General features: G+C 43.1%; 2 protein-coding genes across 3 annotated transcripts; one reads left to right on the top strand and one right to left on the bottom strand.

Moving 5' to 3' along the window:
* Positions 1-2,124: 2,124 nt before the first annotated feature.
* Positions 2,125-3,309, top strand: mettl2a (methyltransferase 2A, methylcytidine; the record flags this gene model as incomplete). Its single annotated transcript, XM_080739339.1, has 1 exon — positions 2,125-3,309. One exon carries the CDS (start codon positions 2,125-2,127, stop codon positions 3,307-3,309), a length of 1,185 nt encoding a protein of 394 aa, XP_080595465.1.
* Positions 3,310-4,421: 1,112 nt separating this feature from the next.
* LOC308305518 (extracellular calcium-sensing receptor-like) lies at positions 4,422-16,805 on the bottom strand. Of its 2 annotated transcripts, XM_080750315.1 has the most exons (9): positions 16,551-16,805; positions 16,012-16,286; positions 14,977-15,063; positions 9,525-9,817; positions 9,214-9,411; positions 7,081-7,356; positions 6,071-6,298; positions 5,847-5,970; positions 4,422-5,559 (listed from the first exon to the last, which is right to left on the bottom strand). In XM_080750315.1, exons 4-9 carry the CDS (start codon positions 9,783-9,785, stop codon positions 4,646-4,648), a joined length of 2,001 nt encoding a protein of 666 aa, XP_080606441.1. In that variant the 5' UTR covers positions 9,786-9,817; positions 14,977-15,063; positions 16,012-16,286; positions 16,551-16,805; the 3' UTR covers positions 4,422-4,645. The 2 variants fall into 2 exon arrangements, with proteins under 2 accessions (XP_080606441.1, XP_080606440.1); XM_080750314.1 differs by lacking the exons at positions 16,012-16,286; positions 16,551-16,805 and having other exon boundaries at positions 9,525-9,794; positions 14,977-15,208.
* Positions 16,806-17,115: the final 310 nt, after the last annotated feature.

Here is a 17,115-nt window from a genome sequence, read left to right as displayed (position 1 = left end):
AAGTCTGATTCCAATAAAATATCTAAAAACAAAATGTATTTCCATAAGGTTGAGAGTGAGTAGAACAAAAGTAAATAACTTTTATGCCTGCAATTTAAAGTTTTTTTAAAAACACATTTTTTGGGGCGTCACGTCACTGACCCATATATATATGCTAGGAATAGAGCCCAAAAATGGTCCATTATAGTTAAAGAACAAGTGGACAGATGTGCGATGCTTCATGGTTTCTGTTTGCTTTGATGATTTCACATCTTGGGACAATTTGCTGCTCAAAGACAATCTTTGTCCTAGCAATGTTTTTGTCTTGTGTGATTGCAGCGTGTTTAAAGCTGGACGACCTTCACTGCTCTCCTCCCACTCATCATTGTCTTTTAGGGTGACCATATTCTGAATCCCCAAAAAGAGGACACTCTACCCGGCATACAACACGCACGCACGCACGCACGCACGCACGCACGCACACACACACACACACACACACACACACACACACACACACACACACACACACACACACATTAGCCCAAAATAATCATATTTAAACAAGAGAGTATATGTGAGACGAAAGCTAAGACTTGACAACTTAAACATAAACTCACTATTAATGAATGGATACCATTGAATCAAATGGAAGTAGCCTCATTATAACACACTTTATAACATATTGTCAAACAAACATATTGACAGAGGTTCTCTGGAGTGTTTGCTGTTGGCTGCTGCTGCAGGTCTGGAGGCCATCTTCTTCTGCAGGTTCTCCCGGAACATATTGTTTTTATCCTTGTACTTTTTACAAGGATAAAAAGTAAAGTGACACACAAACAACTTCTTTCAAACAACTTAGCATAACAGGATACAGTATAAGAGTTAACTTACTGTGTTAGTGAAAGTGAAACACAAGGCTCTTGCTGGCAGGGACCTTCTGAAAATAACTGCAGCGACACAAGTGCACTCAGTCCCAAGATTGTTTTATCATTTTTTGGACCGTGAATTCTATTATAGAGGTATGGCTGTAAATACGTGAGATTATTCTTTTTAACCAAGTAAATGAAAATGAAATCTAAGTTTTATGATGACAATAACAGTTTAAGTTCTATTACCTACATATTGTATTTGACTGTGACAAACTTTGTATAGGCACGACGAGTATAGGCGAGGCCAAGCTCAGCTCCAACATAATCGTCAAGTATGTGGACGACAGTCATGGGTATGATTGAATGAATAATTCTTCAGCCGCTGAGCGCACAATGAACAACAGCGCAGAAGTCATAATACTGGTCAATTTCCATGAGTACAAAACGTTAGTGGATAGATGGAATCTCCTTAGCGCGGCGCCCAGTACCACCGTCAAAATTGGGCCCTATATATTTTAACTGCAATGATGAGCCTGCACTAATACGGCAGGGCTCCACTGCAGCCATCGGGCGTCGCATCAGCGTCAACGCAGGGAACGTTCCCTTTTTGAAGCTGTGAAAGCCGCTTCCAAGGAGTGGCTTTGTGTATCCCGTTCATGTCCATATATGGTCATTTCAGTCCAGAATGAACAGGTTTTATCTGTCCGTAAATGTGTGTCCCCTCATGTCCATATATGGTCATTTCAGTCCAGAGTGAACAGGTTTTATCTGTCCCGTACATTCAGAATATGTGTGTAGTGTCCGTCCCGGTCTGATGATTGGATGATTAAAAATGTCCAATGAGACCATACCTTGAGGATTGGTCAAGCTTCACATGACAATTCGGCCCTCCAGATAAAATCATTCATTCATACACGGACGGACGGACGGACGGACGGACGGACGGACAGACATAGATTTGCCTAATTTATAGTGGGCTGTTGATGATGATGATGATGATGATGATGACGTAATCACCCCAATAATTACATCACTATGTTATTTCAAGGGTTTTCCCATTGGATGACGTCACCATGTGTCTTTCAAGGGTTTTCCCCTTGGATGATGTATGCGCGGCCTCACAGACAGACAGACTGACCTGGATTTGCCTAAATTATAGTTTGATTATTGTCGTTGCACAATTAGATATGTTTGCAATCCACTGACAGAAGAAAGGAGGCACTTGGGCGTGAGGTTGGATCGACTCAAGCACTATATGCTGCCAGTGACCGGGATGGTGCTTGTGAGAGAAGAGGAAAGAAATGACGCGCTGGCACAGGACCAGCCTGAAGTGGTGCGTCCATGGGGACTCACAAAGAGTAGAGCAGACGCTGCGGTCACTAGACAGGCTGAGGAAAGGGCTGTGGGAAGGAAGGTGGAGAAAGAAAGCATGGAAGCGGGGCAAATTGTGCCAGAGTGTTCGAGTGAAGATGTGAAATGCCCTCAGTTCGGCACACGTTTCTTGACAGAGCCACGTCAAGTCTTCCAGCACAACGCATGGGACAATGTGGAATGGACAGAGGAACAAGTGGCAGCTGCTAAGAAGAAGGTTCTAGAGAACAGTAACCCACTTCCTGCAGAAAGACAAGAAGAATATGACTCAAGGGCAAATGAGTACTGGAATAACTTTTATACAATCCATGAGAATCGCTTTTTCAAAGACCGTCTCTGGCTCCTCACCGAGTTCCCAGAGCTGGGTCCACAGTGTTTTCTCAACCATGAAGCCCATCCTGAAGTCTCCGACGACAGTCCCCAGGAACAAAGAAAAAGTGAGGGGGTCACTTCCCTTTCTCCAAATGCTGGCAGCTTCCCAGGCTCCTCTGCAACATACCGCATTCTGGAGGCCGGCTGTGGCGTGGGCAACACCGTTTTTCCAATTATGAAGACTAACAGCGACGCTGGACTCTTTGTTTACTGCTGTGATTTCTCCAGCACTGCTGTGGAGCTAGTCAAGAGGAGTGCCGAGTATGACCCTGGGCGCTGCCATGCCTTTGTTCATGACTTCAGTGATGTGGAAGCCTATTACCCTGTCCCCGATGGAAGCTTGGATGTTGTATTACTAATCTTTGTGCTGTCAGCCTTGCATCCTGACAAAATGCAAGCATCCATTAACAGATTAGCTCGGCTGCTGAAGCCAGGGGGAGTGCTGATTCTCCGGGACTACGGACGCTATGACATGGCACAGCTGCGCTTCAAGAAAGGGAGATGTTTGTCGGAAAACTTTTACGTCCGGGGCGATGGAACACGAGTCTATTTCTTTACTCAAGATGAGCTCCATGACATGTTCACTGAGGCAGGGCTTGAGAAAGTGCAGAATCTTGTAGACAGGAAGCTCCTGGTGAACCGAAGAAAACAGCTAACCATGTACAGGGTTTGGATCCAATGCAAGTACCGCAAGGCTCACACTCAGAAACTTTAAACACAGAGCCAAGCCACCTGAAGACGACTTGGTGTTTTACACCTCAACTGCAATAAAAGCTGGGAGTGAATCTCATGGTTGTGCCGGTGCAGTCCATTATGAAAGTCAAGAGAGTTGCCACAGTGATTGTCACCAAGAATTTAAGAAGGGCTATTGTGTTGAAATATTATCTAGGGATACCCTAGATAATAAGTCCCTGACTTGACGCTCGGCCGCCTAGGGACAGTGAAAATTCAGACCTGGGCTCATGGACTAATTTGCTAATCAAGACTGCTGACTATCATCACCTGGATCTCCATATATGAAGCACAACACTGACCTCATCAAACTCTTGATACATGGAGACGACTGGATCATCACCTAGATCTCCATTTATGGGGCTGGTCAATACCTCTACATCTGACCTCAGCGGCAGACACAGCTCCATTGCCGGTCTTTCCGGCTGTGCCACGGATTAGGTACAATTGCCGCGGCATAGGAATCATTGCCTCGGCAGTTGTGCCGGGAAGTGTATTCGCTCTTTCTGATCAGATGGGCATCTCGAGGATTGGTGCGTTGGTGTGCTTCACATGACATTTTGGCCAATCTGACCATAAATGGTAACCTGACTGCTCCAGATAATGGCATACCGCTCTGCTTACCTTCATCTGGGATCGTTCGGGTAGACTCGATGTAAGGGATGGGCCATTTTTTCAAATTCTTTAGCAGGTGATTGGATGGGGCCGTCTTTCTATCACAGTCTGGGAGTGCCAAACCACTCATCTGCCTCCTGGGTTTCCACGTGGTCTGCAATCTGACTCTATTGGTTCAGAGCCGCTCAGAGCCCGCCCGTAGCTGCCGCTGATTGGTCCGGCCCGGGGCTTTACGAGTGTGATCAACTCTCCCACTATCGGCAGGTTAGCATTTCACCAGTTTATCATTCACCCGCATCGAACAAATGAACATTGAACAAATGGTATGTTGCAATATCGATACGCTCCCTTGTTCCACTGTAGACATGGGGAGCAGGAATATCTAACTATCTGACAGGCAATGGACATCCCTGATAACATTTTATAAAAGCATACATCATGGATACCGGTTTTATTGACAAATTACAATGACAAGCAATTAAAATGTAGTGACATGGAAGCAATCTAACAATTGCTTTAAATGACCAATTAAAAGGTATATATATATACTAGGTATTACCTGGTAGTTATCTGGTAATTACTATACTGTAAAAGGAAGGGTTGCCACTTTTTCAACAGGGTCTCGTAAAGAAAGCTGACTGTTTTTGTTTTCTTTTACACTGGGATACTCTAGGAGAGAATATATTTTAATTGAACTTCTTCTTTTAAGTCCTGGTGGCACCACGACCCATGATGGACTTCTTAGTGTTTTTCTCCGGTTTCAAAAGCATTATATAACACTTTGGTCCAAACAGCGCCACCAAAAGGCCCAAACTAGATACTAAAATAGCAAACACCTCCACTACATCTGCATATTTCCCAGGGGAGCTGATATATGCTGGGATGAAGGCTATCCACACGGCACAGAAGATCAACATGCTGAAAGTGATCAACTTGGCTTCGTTGAAGTTGTCGGGAAGATTCCTTGCCATGAATGCCAGGACGAAACTGAGAAGAGCCAGTAAACCAATATAACCCAGTAACACTGCAAAACCAACAGTTGATCCCACATCACACTCATAGACTATCTTATCTCTGAGGTATTGTGTGTTTTTATGAGGGGTTGGTGTGGCAGAAACAAGCCAGGAAGTGCAGATTATTACTTGAATGGAAGTAAGAGCCAGGACGGTTCCTCTCTGCTGCGCAGCACCGAACAACTTCATAATGTCTGCTCCTCCAGGCTTGGAGGCCTTGAACACGGCCAACACCACCATAGTCTTTACCAGGATACAAGACACACAGAGTACAAACGTGATCCCAAACACTGCATGTCTCAGCTGACAAGTCCAGAGTCTGGGACGTCCAATGAACAGAAGAGAACACAGGAAACACAGATGGAGCGAGAGCAACAGCTGGAAGCTGAGTTCTGAGTTGTTGGCGCGCACCATGGGCGTGTCTCGAAGATAGACGAAGATTCCCAGGACGACGGTACACAGGAGTGTGCCCAGCAACGCGATGGTTGTCAAGCAGATACCCAGGGCCTCATGGTAGGAGAGGAACTCCACGCTCTTAGGGACACACTGGTCACGCTGGGGACTGGACCAGAAGTCCTCTGGACAGCTGGTGCACTCTGTAGAGTCTTAACAACAAAGAAGAGAAGATTATTCATGGGTTGCATTTGTAGTCCTAAACAGCCATGTTGAGGACCAACACAGGTGTTTCTATTTGTCTGATCGGCACAGAACTGATGTTCTACGCCAATCAGAACACCTGTGTTGGTCCTCAACATGGCCGGTGTAGGACTACAAATGCAACCCATGAATAGACAAAGTATCAAGCCAATTTGATCCTTTTCCTTTTCAACTCACTTGAATGTCACACCTCTCACAGACGGTGCATGGTTGTGTTCCCATAATGTAAACCTACCAGTCTGATTGCTGATCTCTCCTTCAGAACATGTGATGCAGTCAAAGCAGCAGACAGGTTCCCCTTTCCTTCTGGCCAGACGGGTTCCAGGGGAACAGCTCTCACTGCACACTGACCTTACAGGCTACTGGGGATGATAACATATGATCAACTTCAGCCCACACTTTACAATTACAATTCATGTCATAAGCTCAGCATTCAGGCATTTAAAAAGCCAAAGTGACCTGTTTTGTTTCAAAGTTCCAGAAGATTCTGTCTTCATCAAGGATCAGTTCTTCCCCTGAGGAGGCCGATCTCTTGAACACACCTACATTGTGAACCTCTGCGCTTCCATCAGGGAGCCACACCCAGTTCATGATGTCACAGATTGGTAAGGCATCGCCGTTCTCATCAAAAGATACCTGATCACCAAAGGAGGTGGTGAAGTTGGTCTTTTCCAGGTAATACACTAGCTAGAAATGGGTGGTAAACAAACAAAGTGCCATTTTAAAAACCTACTTTGTACAACATACACACAAGTGACAAAGACAGTCCCTGTCTTTGTTCATGAATTAACACATTCTGCGGCACCCGGGACTGATGCAACAACTCTAATTCCCATAATCCATCGCAAGATAACATCATCAGGAAATGCGATCTGCCGTTCACAACAATGTAAATGAACTTCAGGAAAAATGGCTGTATCTCAGAATCTATCTCCGTTCTTGGTTCTTGGTCAAAACAAGCCCTTTTCCACGGACCATAAATAAAGCACAGATGGTCGCTGTTATAATTTTTCATTTCTGGGTGAAAGAAAACACGACCATCGGCCGCAAAAAATGTGGGCAGAGGTTCTGCTCTGGCATGCAGGTAGTGTGCGTGCACAGTTTTGCTACGAGCGGCCCAGCGGTGCCAGAGATTGACTGGACAGAGACGCACACACACACACACACACACACACACACACACACACACACACACACACACACACACACACACACACAAACACGGATGAACGGATGAACGGTCTTCACATCAGGAGGCAATCAATCAATCAATCAATCAATCAGAAAATTATCCGTCTGAGTGGTGGTGCATCGGTCCAGGCACATAGGCAGCCTGACGCGTTTGAGTGCCGTTACCAGTACTGCATGTCTCTCCCCATCTCTCTCTCCCTGTTTCCTGTCTACACTATCAAACTATAAATAGAGGCTACAAACTACAAACTCTGGTAAATTGTTTATTAATATCCCACCTGCCATGGCTGTATTTCCTGCAAACGGGCACAGCTGTGCCCAGGGAAAGGCCCTGTTCCTGGCACACACTGCAACATGTCATGGAGGGCGTGGGCCATAGCGTACACAGCCTTGTAAACATTATACTCTGCCCTGAGGTCAGACACATCCAGCAGGGTGGTTTCTGCTGTTGCCAGGTCCTCTTGTCCAGTACACACCCTTCCACCTGCATCCACCCACTCTGGCGGAAGGGGTGCAAATTTACACTGAAATGAGTGCTCCCAAAACTGCCTCACCTGAAGAAAACAAATGAATACTCAACAGAAACATAATACCTTGGGAATATTTAAAATAGACATTAGATTTTCGAGGTGCCAACTTGCTCCTTGTGCACTCGTGGCCGTGTATGGCCTAATTGTGCGCCAGCAGAGCGCGCCTTGTTATTTATATGAGGTTGCACCCTTGTTAATGGTGACGTCACCAAGAAAGCTGTTCCCTCATTGGCTGTTGTTGGTGTCATCACCAGGAATGCTGGTCCCTGATTGGCTACAGGTGTAAACACTGAGAGATACCTGACAGCTATGCCCCGAACACAGTATACTTGCTGGCACAAATAAATAGAGGATTAAATACTAAATGTATCAAACGCATCAGAGGATCTTCTCTCCAACCAGGACTTAAACGACGAAGGCTGTGTCAGCAAAGCTCGCAGAATCACCGAAGGTTGTGGTCACCCCAACGGCGGATTGTTTCAGAAGATGCTACATGGAAAGTGGCTCCACAGTCACAATAGACTGATAACTGATTTTTCCCAAGACAATCACATACACTTGATAGCCAAAGGAAAGCTTGAGAAATGTTAACTACCAGGCTTGGGCGATATGCCAAAATATTCCCATCAGCCATCGTCTACCCAAAATTCGCCGATGGACGATATTCGCCTAGAAAATGAACAATGTACTTTTTAGACACAAAGGGCTCTATTTTTGTCCATGCCTTACACCTTATACCTTAACTCTCTTCCATATTTTTTACTATTTTGAAAAGCATTTTTGAATATTTCAAATAGCTGATCTAGAAGCTCACAACATGTTGATGTAGGTTGGCTATTTTAAATATTTCTTAAAATGTTTAGAAAATGTATATAGAACTAGACCAGGTCAACCTGGTTGTGCCAGACCCCGGTTCTGCCAACCCTCTGCCAACCCCCTGTCTGTCATCATCATTTATGACATCATGCCTTTTGTAGGCATGTCATCATCATGTCATCATCATATATACCCTTTATATAGAAAACCCGGACAGACAGACCGACATTTGCTTATGTAGGCCTACCCATTTCATGGGTCTGGCAAAAAGGCAAAGAAGTTTAGGGATAAGGGATAAGGCATGCCCCCACCCACTGAAATTAAAATCGCTAAATGATAGAAAGCTGTAAATGAAAACATTTTAACACTCATCTTTTCTTTTCTCTAATTACAATCTAAACTAGAACTGCACTCTGTCGAGGTGCCAACTTGCAAATGATGACGTTGCCTGATTGGGCTATGGACTTAAACACACACAGACAACTACATACAGTAGCCCAGTGTTTCTCAACCTTTTTTCTGCATGGGCACACTTTTCATGTCCCAAGAATCCATGGGCACACCAACATAATACAGGGGTGTAAATATCGTCACTGTCGGGTAGAAACCTTGTATCTCCAAGTTTCAAATGTGTACGTTTCTTCGCAAAGTAAAGCCTTGCTTCATCATACAAGGCTGTCGCACAACAGTAGTGAAAACAGCAGATCTACAAGCACACAACGCCTCGCGGTGATCGGCTGTTTTCACTAGTTTAAATCATTTTTAAAATGATAAATACAATACTGGCTTTCAAGCAGTTTCAAGGGGCACAATTGACCCTTCTCAGGGGCACACCAAAGGCCCCAGGCACAGTGGTTGAGAAACACTGTAGTAGCCTACCACCAACATACCTACATACCTACATAGGCCTACTGCACGCAGCCGAAACGCAGTAGCCTACTTGCACGCTCTGCGGGCGCAAGTCAAAAGGAAACCTTGTTGTAAAAAAACAAAGATGTCCCTTGATGTCAAAAAGGTTGCCAACCCCTGCAACGTTGAACGTTGCAAATCAATCCAAAGACTCACTATGACATGGCTGTCGAGGTCCTTTCCAGGATGTATTTTCAACAGGGAGTCCCTGAGGCCTGGTATCTCTCCACGGCGGAATGTAAGGCCCAGGCTGCCTCTCACATACGTCATGTAACGAGGAGTCAGGAGCTTTGGCACCTCCATGAAGCTTATATCAGCTATCCACTGGAGACCCGAGACTTTCTGCTCCATGACCTGTGGATTGTAACAGCTTTCTGTACTTTTACTTCTGCCCCATTACATCTCAGAGGCAAGTACTGTATTTTTAACTAATGTCAGTCTAGATTAACATGGACCATGAACCCAACCTCGTCCAGGAGTTTAACCAGACGTCTCCCGTACACAAAGACAGCGACCACGCGAGCCGTGGATCTCTTCATCACGGAGACAATCCTCCGGAGTTCAGCCGGGTCGCTTTCCCAGGGTATGGGCTCCATGTATGCCAGGCAACCCCAACCGGACTGGTCCAGCTCGGACTGGAACATCTGGGCACCGTCGCGGCCGTAGGCTTCGTCCTGATACAACAGTCCTGCCCACGTCCAGCCGAACCGTCTCATTATCTGGAGCATGGCTCGCACCTGAATTATGTTTGTTTATTCAGCTTTCAGCATGATCACAGATGTTTAAAAAGACAGAAGCCATTAAAAAACAAAGAATTATTTTGCTGATTACAATCTAAAATCTGCCTATCTAAAAGTCTTTAATCTAAAACACAAATCTAAAATCGACTCTCATTTAAGAGTCTGCATGGGGTTGGTGAGTTCTTGTATGTCTCAGTTTTGCATTCAGCAGTGTCCAGGTCATCTCCTCTCGTCTGAATGGACAATGAATTGAGACATGGACTTATTGACTTATTTGCACTGACTTTGGTCACTTATTTTCTGGCCCTGCACTATTGGGTTGTGTTGGTTGTACTGTGTATTATTGCGGTGTTGATATGGCGGTGTGATACTGTGTTGCATGACTGCATTGACTAGCAGTGACTGTTATGTGCACTTTTCTTTGGCACTGTTTATTAAGTTATGCTTTGAGTATAGCTTTTTTGTGTGTGTGACGTGTCACTTATGAGCGTTGAATGTTTCGTGGTCACTTTATGTATATATTCTTCTTTTTTTTGCAATAGCTTTCGACACTTTATGTTTTATTTATATTTTTTTTGTGCTTGCTCTTTGGACTACACTACAGTACTCTTTTTCTTTAACTTGTAACCTTAACTGCTGTGCTGCCTCTGGGCAACTGCATTTCCCCCGTGGGATAATAAAGGTATCTATCTATCTACATGGGTGCTTAAAGGGGATGACCTCCCATTTTCAGTAATCAACTATATATTTTATATATGTTAATATTGATGAGTGAACATTAGCCCAAGTGCCCCCCCTCCTGTTGAGAGGGGAACGGAGTTTGGACGATTTGGGGGTCACGTGACCAGTGACGTTGTCAAGTTGTGAAATGCAGCCTGCCTCCATACGTTTCAGTGGGATATCAGAAACAGCGCGACTTCAATTTAAATACAGAGCCTTTTCAGCCATGTCAGTTGTATTATGTACAAGGGCTGTGTCTTGTGAGCTAGAATATGTATCCATATGCCATCCAAAACGAGAAGGATCTACTCCTTCTGCTATTATTACTTTGTTGACACGGAACGAGGGAAGTAGGGCGGAAATACATGCCCATATTTGGCGGAACGTGATGACGTTTTTCAACGAGCGACGGACGGCGCTCAGAAGAGGGAAGTCAAATGCGAAAATCAAAACAATCTAGGAGACGGATCCAGCTCCTCACCATGCTCCCCAAAAGATTTTTTTTGAGAAAGTGTGTTTCTCTCTTACTTTGTCTGTGCTTGTTTCTCTCTCTGTCCGCCTCGTTTCCTCCATCTGAGCTTCGAGAGCGCCGATGCGGCCGTCGGTCGCTCGTTATCACGTTCCGCCAAATATGGGCATGTATTTCCGCCCTACTTCCCTCGTTCCGTGTCAACAAAGTAATAATAGCAGAAGGAGTAGATCCTTCTCGTTTTGGATGGCATATGGATACATATTCTAGCTCACAAGACACAGCCCTTGTACATAATACAACTGACATGGCTGAAAAGGCTCTGTATTTAAATTGAAGTCGCGCTGTTTCTGATATCCCACTGAAACGTATGGAGGCAGGCTGCATTTCACAACTTGACAACGTCACTGGTCACGTGACCCCCAAATCGTCCAAACTCCGTTCCCGTCTCAACAGGAGGGGGGGCACTTGGGCTAATGTTCACTCATCAATATTAACATATATAAAATATATTGTTGATTACTGAAAATGGGAGGTCATCCCCTTTAAGGACTTTTCTTTTTTTAACAGGGGTTCATATTTTAGATAGTCATTAGAGATAAGTGTTACAATGTTTTCATTTACTTTTTTCTATCATTTTAGTGATTTTAACGATTTAGATTTTTGTATTTTGATTTCAGTGCCTGCGTACAAGTGGCTAAATATGTATTTTTTAGACATAAGCTAATTCCCAAGATGCACCACAATCTTTCATGGGCAGATGTGACTTAAGGGGCTGGTGTAAATAGTAACAAAGAAATTGCCAGCTTATTGTGTAAAATACATATTTAGCCACTTGTAGGGATACCCCCACCCACTGAAATCAAAATAATAAAATTGCTAAAACATTTTAACACTCATCTTTTCTTTTCTCTAATAAGCCTTATTCGCGCCCCGCCCACTCAGCACATTTCTCAGCAACTTGGCTGGTGCTGACGTCAGCTTTGAAGGGTAAACCCTGCTATTTTAACACAGAAATCGCTGGACTTAAAGCCAACAAATCATTATTTCGAACGGTAAAGTAAATTATAATGCTTTGTGCCTTTTACTATCTTGTGTTCTTGGATTAAAAGCGTCTGCTAAATGCCAAAACTGTAAACTAAACTGTAAACTGTAAACTTGATCATGCTAGCCGTATTTTATACTTTACTATATATATATATATATATATATATATATATATATATATATATATATATATATATTTTTTTTTTTTTAAGTGAACATTTGTAACTTAAATATCAGCGTCTGGTTGGTCCCTGATACATAATATTTCGAGAAGGGGATCGCGGCCAAATACATAAAATTCTAGGGTTCCTTGACATGACAAGAAAAGACATTTATAAAAAATATTCAAAGACTCGCACACATTTTCAAGCTTTTTCAAAAATAGCAGATCTACAAGCTTGAGCTTGAAGGTGTATCTGCTATTTTTGTAATAGTTAATGCATATTTGAGTTGTGCTTTAAAACATAGGCTGCCTGACTTAGGTGTGATGGGAGTTTATTCCAAGCCGTCGGCCCTTAGAAGCAGACGTCATTGTAGGCACGTCAAGCAGGTCAGCCCATAGACCCGCCCACTCTCTGAGCGGACTGTTTCTCTGGTCTGGTGTTGTAACGGGACCGTAGGAGAAATTACGAATACTAGTGGGACAGGAGGACACTAGGGACAACTGGGCACCATACTTTTATTATGACTGGGATGAATGGGCTATGACGAATGGGCTATGACGAATGGGCTATGACGATGATCTGGATGATCTGGGCACTAGGGACATGTGTGGGCACCTGGACAACTGGTCACCTAACATAGAATTGCCCACATGTTCTTAGTGCCCAGATGTCACACCATTTCCTACCCTGAGATCTTTGGTTACTGGAGTACGAGAGGAAACAACCGTTTCCGCTACCCAGGACGGAGGCACGAAAGACTTGGAAAGTCCTTTGTGCCGGTCGCTCTCAAGCAATACAACGAGACTCATGATGGTCGCTTGCCGAGGCCTAATTGGATTACCTAGGACAACTGTTACCTTGCACTACTGGAACAAAAGTTGTACTGACTGACCTCTAACGTACTGTTCCCTGAGAGGGTTGCTGTGGCGTCTTGCTGTGGCCCCCATTATTGCTTTAAAAGGAAAAATTATTATTATTATTATTGCTTTAAAAGGAAAAAAATGTATATATATATTCTTGACTTATTTGCACTGACTTTGGTCAATTTTTTTCTGGTCATGCACTATTGGGTTGTGTTAGTTGTACTGTGTATTATTGCGGTGTTGATATGGCGGTGTGATACTTGTGTTGCATGACTGCATTGACTAGCAGTGACTGGTATGTGCACTCTTTTGTTTGGCACTGTTTGTTAAGTTATGCTTGAGTATAGCTTTTTTTGTGTGTGTGACGTGTCACTTATGAGCGTTGAATGTTTCGTGGTCACTTTATGTATATATTCTTCTTTTTTTGTGCTTGACTGTATACTACAGTACTCTTTTTCTTTTTCTTACTTCTCTGTAACTTGTAACCTTAACTGCTGTGCTGCCTCTGGGCAACTGAATTTCCCCCGTGGGATAATAAAGGTATCTATCTATCTATCTATCTATCTATCTATCTATCTATCTATCTATCTATCTATCTATCTATCTACCTATCTATTTGAGTTGGGAACATATAGCCTACCTTATTTGGATGGGAAACATAGAGATCCTTTTTTTCGTTGAGCGGAAAACATAGAACCTTTTTTGGGGGGATGTGGGGGTGGGGAACATAAACCTTTTTTTGGGGGAAGTGGCGAACACACGCAAATACCGTTAGTGCCTATTGCGATTGGCAGATTTCACCCTGTTTTTTTTTTGTTTTTTTTTGTTTTTTTATCTCACTCACGTCACTTTGTCTTCTGACCTCACTCAGCAACAAAATAAAACATAAAATTAACAAGAATAAAAATAAAACAATTCAGGAGGCAAGCAGTGATCACCCCATGGTGTGCACTGCAATGTCGTTTCAAATGCATTACATTGCATGTGCTTTTTTGATTTCACCAATTAAGCTTTTGATTACGTTTCTGATTGCAGTTCTGTGTGGAAGCAAGCTGTCACTCGCAGAGACACACGCACGCCGCACACGCTTGCACACAGACACACACGTGATGTTTGTTGCCATTGTGTGTACTAAATGGCTAGCAATGTTGTGCGCATGGATGGATCCGCTGATCTCTAGTGATTGGTTTAGGGGAGGTAAAAGTCCCTCCACCCATAAATCGCTCTGATAGGGAACAATGTCAGATTAAAGCTGTCTGAAATCAGGCTAGTCAAGGCAGGCACTCATAGAGGTACAAAAAAGAAGTAGCCAGCACACAAGGATAGGTCAACACGTGAGGTTGTGGTCGTGTACGTTGTTCAATGTCCAGTGAGGTAAATTAACTATGTGAAAAGGATATTCCTTGTGTGCTGGCAACTTCTTCTTTGTCTCGTGTTATTTTGAACTGTGCACCATAAAGACTATTTAATTTGGAGTGTTGCAGGCTTTCTGCTCTGTTGCAGACATCTCTCACTCATAGAGGTATGAAAGTGCCAGACCATAGATTAGAGTTTTAAAAACAAGTAAACACATCTTAAAATCAATCATAAAATCGTAAGACCTTGGGACAATTCTACAAATGTCTGAAAAACTGTTTTAGAAAAAAAAACAAAAAAAAACAACAACAACAACAACAACAACATATGTTTCAGTATTAGTGGTGCTCAAACTCTTTCATGTCAAGAAGCCCAAAAAATTATATGTATTTAGATACGGACACTCATCTCAAAATATGTTGTTCCAGGGACTGCCCGGAAGCAAATAGGCTTCAGCAGAAATACGAGCAAATAAGAGGTAATATGCAATATCAATTACACTCACTAAAGGGGAATATTTGTCAAGTGTATTATGGAACATATTTGACTTAGAAGTTTACCTGGATTGTATTGCTTATGACTGTTCTAAAGAAGGCAGGGTGCTGATTCCGGTCACTCAGACGGGAGGACAAGGCATAGGCGCTAATCTGAAAATGGCACAAAACATGTGTTCTGTAGTAGACTCTGCCGGTCATTAATTTCTATGCAATATATAAAAAATTAATTTGAATCATCGAACCAGTTTGATTGCATAACATAACAAATTGAACATAATAGAGGATCCTTCCATTTGGGCGTTGGTGGTGCTTAATGTTTGATTTAACATGTACAGTAGTCGTTTAGTTTGAATTAGTCAATCTCAAAAGCATAATATATATATATATATATATATATATATATATATATATATATATATATATACACACACACACACACACACACACACACACACACACACACACACACACACACACACACACTATTTTTGGCAAAACTATTAGATAATTAATATAACAAATTAAGCCAGAAGCTATTGATTGGTAGTCAAATCAGGATCTCTTGTTGATTAGTCGACCATTCGACTAATTAAGGTCATTCCCAATACAATGACATTATATGTGACCACGAGAGCAGCCTGACCCCGGGCCTGATGAATCAAACCTGGAACACAGACGCATTGCACTTTGACCTTGCCTGCTCCACTCTCATGCTATGCCTGTAAGTAAATATGTCCTATGCCTTCCAAGCTCAAACACCTATAGTATGCACGTCCTTGTCGGGTGGAAATCTCATAGCCATATGTCCAAAACTGTTACTTTCTAAGATTAACATTCAAAACTAGCCTAAATTTGCTGATCTAAAGGTTCAAACCACATTTTGAGCTTAATTGTAGATCAGCCATGTTAGCTACGTGTGACACTGTAGTGTGACAAAGTAGTAATAGTAGCAACTTAGTTACTGACAAATATACAAGAAGGAGGTTTCTGCCCGACAGTGATGATATGATAAACAATAAAAATCACATCATCGTTAAAAGGTGATGGTAAAAAAAGCGGGTTCAAGTAAGCAACTTACCAGGGGCACTCTGTACAAACCTAACACACTAGAGATGGCCAGAGAATTTGCTGACCCCACATCGCCCACAATTCCGATCACGGGAGGAGAGCCGACGCAGCTCTGATGCAGTGTGAAGCGCTCCTCTCTCCCGCTGATCAGTGACAGCGCTGCACGGATTGCAACTCCAGGCGTGTAGCAGGTGTCGTAGAGACTGTACCCCAGAGTGACGTTGGGTAGCAGGTTGGGGTTTCTGTTGATCTCCGTAACGGCAAACGCCATGGTCTGGGCCCACCTGAACTCATCAATGTCGAAACTAACACACACAAACCTTGAATATTTACCTTTGTAGAAATATAAAACATCAACTAATCCCTGATTACCAAATTACTTGTTTGTCTTTTGTAGGACTTTTCTGTGATAAACAGAAGTCTATTTTGTACTTCTTTACTTGTTTGTCTTTTGTAGGACTTTTCTGTGATAAACAGAAGTCTATTTTGTACTTCTTTATTTCTTTTTTTTTTCTGAAAAAAAGAATAAATCAAATAATAACAATACTATCTTAAGAATATTGACTCACTCATAGCAAATGGGGTCCTGTGGCTCGGAGGTGAAAGACAGATCAGGGAAGACAGATGACAGGTGGATAGCAAACATGGCACCCAGAACCACGTCCCCGGGCTTGTGGATTCTGTCAGGATTAAACGGTGCCTGCAGCTCACAAGAAGAGGAAGGCGAGGAAGACAAAGCAGAGAAGGAAGAGAACAACATCAAGTGTGAAAGCAGGTGTGTGTCTAGAGAAGCCCTCATGACTGTCCTCCTCTATAGCACCCCCCTCCCCCTTCTCTAAACCCCATTGTCCAGTTTTATACAGAGCACTGTGTCATGTGGCATTACGTAATCTTTCACAACACTCGTCTTCGCAGAGGCAGGGCTTAAAATACAACAATGAAAATAATGTGTGTGTGCGTGCGTGCGTGCGTGCGTGCGTGCGTGTGTGTGTGTCACTGCACTGGCAACTATTCACTCGCTGTAGGTCATTCAAAACATTTTAGGATCAGTAAAGGTTCTAGCTGTTATTCTGTGCACAAATAAATGCTGGCAATACTTGCACCAATAAAAAAAGAATAAACAATACAAAACAC

Source organism: Nannobrachium achirus, assembly GCF_963921795.1.
Source record: "Nannobrachium achirus genome assembly, chromosome: 2".
NCBI classification, from domain to species: Eukaryota; Metazoa; Chordata; class Actinopteri; order Myctophiformes; family Myctophidae; genus Nannobrachium; species Nannobrachium achirus.
This window is presented reverse-complemented; position numbering and strand designations above follow the sequence as displayed.

Excerpts from the sequence above, each read along its gene's own strand:
- LOC308305518 (XM_080750314.1), bottom strand. The coding sequence starts at position 15,111 with ATGACCGGCAGAGTCTACTACAGAACACATGTTTTGTGCCATTTTCAG. Across the intron at positions 9,795-14,976 it reads TCATAAGCAATACAATCCAG|GTGCGAGCCATGCTCCAGAT; the intron begins GTAAACTTCTAA and ends AACATAATTCAG. Across the intron at positions 5,560-5,846 it reads AGAGATCAGCAATCAGACTG|ACTCTACAGAGTGCACCAGC; the intron begins GTAGGTTTACAT and ends TTTGTTGTTAAG.